Here is a 5697-nt window from a genome sequence, read left to right on the forward strand (position 1 = left end):
TCGATTGCAAAGACGATTTATTCGACGATTATAATAGTAATAACATATATATATAGAAAAAAAAAATACAACTACTAAACTAAATTGACATAAACATCAGCAACAGGGGGGTCCGTCCGGAAGATTTGGTTTGCCGTAGGTCTCTCATGGGTTGATAATTATTAGTTAGTTCTCCTGATAGATAAGAACATCCTGCACACTGAGATTGGGCAATTGGATAAGTTGTTCCTCGTTCTCAATGCGACGATCAAGGGGATAGCCTAATGGACGTATATCCTGAATCGATGACGAGCCAATGCCCATAACAACGCCCGGAATGCGACGCTCCACACGACGCTCATCCAACTGAAGTGGCGAAACAATCACAAGCAATTGCATGGGCAGACCCTCAGGACGTCCACGAGGCAAGAGCAGGCGCTGAGGGAAGCGACCATTTTCGCCAATCAATTCGAAATTATCCTGCTGACCACGCAATTGAAGCATCACACGACGATAGATCTCAGTGTAGGGAGTGACATCGCGGGTGGTCCAGGGAATATCAATGGAACGACGCTGAATGCGATTGCGGCCGGACTGCAGTTGGATATTGATGGCATCGAGAAGAATAAAGTCGCGACGACGCTGCTCCAATGGCACTTCGCGACCTTGCTGATCCTCACGTGGGCCCAAAAACATGCGTACTATGACATCCTGTGGGCGCTCCGAGCTAATGTCCAAATCAATGATGAAGTCTTTGTTATTCAGACGACGCTGACGGCCAATAACCGATCGTTGTTGCTGCTGCTGCTGGTCAATCAGATTGGTAAGATCAATCTCGCTATCCTCGTAGCGTGTACGCAGTTTATCCAAACGAGCATCATTGATGGTAACTCCTTGCATATAGAGCTCATCGCGACGATAGCCTCCCAATAATTGTTCACGCTGTTCGTCCACAATGCCGACAATGCGACGCAAAGTATGCTGGACCACGGGATCGCTGAGAGTTAGGCGGTTGATTTGCTCTGGATTTTCACGGATCAGCTGGCGCAGTATATTCACAATGCCCACTTGACCCAGACGACCTAGCAAGACATCAGCAATGCGTCCTTCCACCTGACGTTGCTCATCAAATCGACCACGTGAATAGGATGAGTAAGAGGAGGAACCCACTTCTTGGCCAATAACTGTTTCCAAGCGACGTTCAATATCATTGATTTGCTGCAATACCTCACGACTGCGACGGGAATCCAAGCGCATGTCATTCAAACGAATGGCATAACGTTCCTCCTGGGACTGACGATTATTGTAGAGATATTGCTGTCCAGCTCGTTGATACTTTGAAGTGTCCTGGCCCAAAGAGATTCTCTCTTGATTGAGACGGGCAACTAATTGGCGCAAAGTGTGCAAAAGGACCTCATTACGGCGATAGTTTTCGACCGGGCTTTGAACAAGGCTACGACGAGAGCGGCGACCACCCTGGCGCACCTCATCATCATTATCGTCATCGTTGTTATCGTCACTCTGGTTCACTTGCTGCTGCTTTTGGCGACGTTCTTCACGATTTCTTTGCAACATTTGCACGATCTCATCGTCGCTCATTTCCGTTAAGCGATTATCCTGGCGTATAAACTTTACAATGTCTTCATCCTGGATCAATCCACCATCTACCACACGACGCCCTTCATCAATGGTATTTCCGCGGCGAGGGTAGAAACGCTGTTGTTGTTGCTGTTGGTTCGGATACTGCTCTTGGCCAAGGCGACGACGATTGATGTGAACAAGACGCTCATCATCACGCTCAACACTCTCTAGACGATCAATGGGACGTTCATTTTCGTTGTCATAGCGCTGATAACCGCGTTGCTGATCCCGATAGTTGCGGTATACATTGTAGTCGCGGCCCTGATCAACATTTTGACGGTAGTTCTTGCCCTCATAGCGCTGTCCTTGTGCTAGATAGCCAGTAATATCCTGATCGTAGGTTCGCTGACGGCCCTCATAGCCTTGCTGACGTCCCTCATAGCCTTGCTGACGTCCCTCGTAGCCTTGCTGGCGTCCTTCGTAGTTTTGCTGACGTCCCTCATAGCCTTGCTGACGTCCCTCGTAGCCTTGCTGGCGTCCCTCATAGCCTTGCTGACGTCCCTCGTAACCTTGCTGGCGTCCTTCGTAGTTTTGCTGACGTCCCTCATATACGCGCTGACCGTAGCTCTTCTTGTTGTTATAGTAGTCATCATCCTGACGTTCTTCTTGCTGCACACGACGGCCTTCGCTGAAGCGTTCACCACGCAGGGAACCGATGTAGCCACGACGTCCAAATTGTTGTTGCTCCTGTTCACGCTCTTGCTCAATGCTGCTCAAGCGGCGGCGGCTCACATGCAATAGACGGTCGCTATTCACATTCACTGTGGGCAAATCCTCGACTCCACCTTGACGGCCATAGCTTTTGTAGATATAGTCACGTTGAAGTGGTACACGAACTGATCCACGGCGCACTATATTCTCATCATCAACGTTGTCATCATCGCGTCGCAGGATGCGCAGGAAACGTTCACGCTCATTGCCATAGGTTTTTGGCTGGTATTGATACCGATCCTGATACTGATACTGCTCCTGGTCTTGCTCCTGATTTTGCTGACGACGGCGGTTCACACGCAACAGTGTACCATCGACTAGACCCAATTCCTGTTCAAGGGACTCGCGCTCTTCTCGCAATGCCAACTCTTGGATGAGATTCTGCACAAAGCTGCGCAAAGCAATATCCTCGGTGAATAGAGACATGCTCGATATATCCTGATTCTCAATGGATACAACCACACGTCCTTCCTGTCCCTCTCCACCAGCTAGACGAGCCTGCTGTCTCCTCAGGGCCATTTGCATGTGCAATTCCCGGAATGGATTGAGTATACCAAAGACTGGATTAACACGCTGTATGCCTACTACATCCAGGAACAAAGGACGCTGGCTCACATTCTGTCGTACACGTTCAATGACCTGCTGATCCAAGTACAATTCGGGCAAAATCTCACTAATGGCGGGCATAATCAAATTCTGAGTGTCCCGACGTTCGGGCAGGGCCAAAGCCAAGGCATTCACCAAAAGAACTGGATTGATGTTCCTTCTCAGGTAAACGACATTGCGACGGAAGGTTTCAAAATTGTCGGAACGGACGAGCAGGCGATAGATGCCTCGCAATTGCTGGATATGCTCCACTTGGGCCACCGAGTATATCTGATTTTCGTCAAGGAGTCGTCGTTGGCGATCCAAAGCTATGATGCGCTGCATCTCGCTATCAATGCCGCCAATATAACGCTGAGGATCCACAATCAATCCCTCATCCAATTGTAAAAGATCATCCTGCTGCAATGGTTGCTGGACACGTTGGACTATGTCCAAGATGAATTTCTGACGCTGCAAATCCCCAAGAGAAAGGCGATCTAGTGGAAGAAATGGAAAGAAATTTATGAATGAAACTTGTATCTCTGATGATGATGATGATGAGGGAGGTGCTCCTTCTTCTCTTCCTCCTGTGTGTGTGTGTTTACCCAATCCTAGTTCGCGGTATTCAGGATTCACCGTAATCCTTCCAGCAGCCACCAGGCTGACCATAAAGGCCACAAGCAACACGAATTTGTTCATTCTGAGGATGAGTGAACAGGGATTGAATTGTTTATTCTTCTTTAGTTCTCTAAACGACAAGATGAAGCAGAGACCAGAAGGCAACTGTGTCTCCAAACGTCGCCAATTGCACATTTTATACCCTCACGAAAGGAGGGAAGCTTATCTTTGTCTTCTGTGACTGCATAGGCATAGGCCTACACTTATCAACGTTTTTTTCTTTTTGTTTCTTCGTCGGGTTCGTCAATACGTTTATCGCTGTGCAAAAATGTGCAAAATCCGCACGTTCATTATGCAATTAAACCAAAAAATATATTGAGATGGGATCATCTGCTTGAGGTCATCAAAAGATTGTTCTAGACTCTGAGACTCGGTTGCCTGGTGACTGGGCCGGGTCACATGGCTCGAGGTATGGCTTGGCTTGGCCATTGCACTTTGGTTTGATTTCATTCTAGGTAAATTCTACTGCAATTCTAAAAATAAACCAAAAAGTATTAATTCTGATAAGAATTTAGAATCGAATAGACATTATGAGAAACTGATTAGAATGCTTATTCTAATTTCATTTTTATATTTTAAACTTCTAAATCACTTTTTATGCTTTTAATGCTTACTTAAATGAAAAATAATCTTCATTTATTTATTAAGATTAACATTTACATTTGATTTTATATAACTTGATGCTTTACTTAAATGTCGTTTAGCTGGGTAATCAGAAGGAATTATGTACGAGTATATAACTCTTGCAACCATCATCATTCAACATGCAACATTTTGCTTATTGTCTACCCCTTTTTTTGGCTTTTAGTTGTCCTTATTGTTTGGCAATGAGCAATAAGAGAGCGAGAGTGATTGGCGATTGTAAAGGCGAAAAAAGGAGTGTACGTTTTACTCTGATGCTGCTGTGAATGCAAAAATGTTGAAGTCACTACAAAAGGATGATAAGAAGACCAAGGGGAATGCCAGGGGAAATATGTGTCTGTGTGTGTGTGTGTGTGTGTGTGTAGGGCATTGCGGAATGCCCTTGCAATTTTTCTATTCACATTTAAATTGGCAATTCGTTTGCCTGGTGGCTTTTGTGCACCATTTTCTTTTGCGAATTCGCTTCTCTATTTTTTTTTTGTTCATTTTTTGTTCGGTTGCGACAATTTTTGCAACGTGCCTGGCATGCAACGGAAATGTTGCAAAACGCGAACGATAGAGAGAGTAAGGAAAAGAGTGAGAGGGACTGTGACAGAGAGGGAAAGAACTACCAGGATGACGCGTGGGTGGGTGTTTGGTTCACTGGGCTTAGGCTAACTGGGGTCATTGTCTCCTCCATTCCTCTCACGCTTTTGGTCTTCTAATGTAATTGCAATTGTTTGCCACCTCCGGCTCCGGTTCCAGTTTTTTCATGAAAAATGGTCAGTGCAGGAAAGAAAAAAAAAACCAAGATGAAGAAAACTTTGATTTGTCTCGCTTTCTCTCCGGTACTCTCTGTTTCTGTGTATACCCTTTAGAGGAAGAAAACGGGGAATATTACATCAAAGATTTTGCTCGAGGATTGGGTTCACGGAGGGGATCTGTTTGCTAGGTGCAGCTATTGGGTATCACAAGGTCGATGCAGCGACCTTTTTGGGGTGTAGAACATTTTTTGGTTGTGCTGTTGCACTTAACACTTTGCGCCGATTTTTATGCATGTCCAAGCGCATTTGTGAGGCATTAATTGCTCGTCCTGCCACTGCTGCTGCTTCATCCAGTCCAGTCCACTCCATCCGTCCAGCCATCCATCATCCATTCAATGCCATTGCATGTTCAGCAATTATGCAGCAACAATTTCACATTAATTGCTCCTTTGTGCCGGTCATCTCATTGCTTTCTTTCCCCTCTGTTTCACTTTTTATGTATAATTTTTTTATGACCCTTGGAAAAAAAATGTCCAGGACCAGGTTCTGGTTCTGATTCTGATTCTGGTCCTCGTCCTGGTCCATAGCATTGTTTGCAATTGCATTTACAACTCCAATGGCTCTTCTGGCAGCTGCTCATTTTAATTGCTCTAGGCCTTGCGTCATTTTGTGGCCCCAACAACAACAACAACATGTTGCAAGATGTATTAAACGCATG

At 45.7% G+C, this 5697-nt stretch overlaps 1 protein-coding gene across 1 annotated transcript; it reads right to left on the reverse strand.

Moving 5' to 3' along the window:
* LOC6639353 (fat-body protein 1) lies at window positions 1-3689 on the reverse strand. The gene is made up of 2 exons (XM_002061679.2): window positions 3522-3689; window positions 1-3413 (listed from the first exon to the last, which is right to left on the reverse strand). Exons 1-2 carry the CDS (start codon window positions 3613-3615, stop codon window positions 166-168), a joined length of 3342 nt encoding a protein of 1113 aa, XP_002061715.1. The 5' UTR covers window positions 3616-3689; the 3' UTR covers window positions 1-165.
* Window positions 3690-5697: the final 2008 nt, after the last annotated feature.

This window comes from Drosophila willistoni (assembly GCF_018902025.1).
Source record: "Drosophila willistoni isolate 14030-0811.24 chromosome XR unlocalized genomic scaffold, UCI_dwil_1.1 Seg144, whole genome shotgun sequence".
In the NCBI taxonomy this organism is placed as follows: Eukaryota; Metazoa; Arthropoda; class Insecta; order Diptera; family Drosophilidae; genus Drosophila; species Drosophila willistoni.

What these genes read in the sequence shown, in the direction of transcription:
- LOC6639353 (XM_002061679.2), bottom strand. Translation starts at nt 3,615, where the DNA reads ATGAACAAATTCGTGTTGCTTGTGGCCTTTATGGTCAGCCTGGTGGCT. An exon ending in ATACCGCGAACTAGGATTGG is followed by an intron (nt 3,414 to 3,521) that starts GTAAACACACAC and finishes TTCTTCCACTAG; the next exon opens with ATCGCCTTTCTCTTGGGGAT.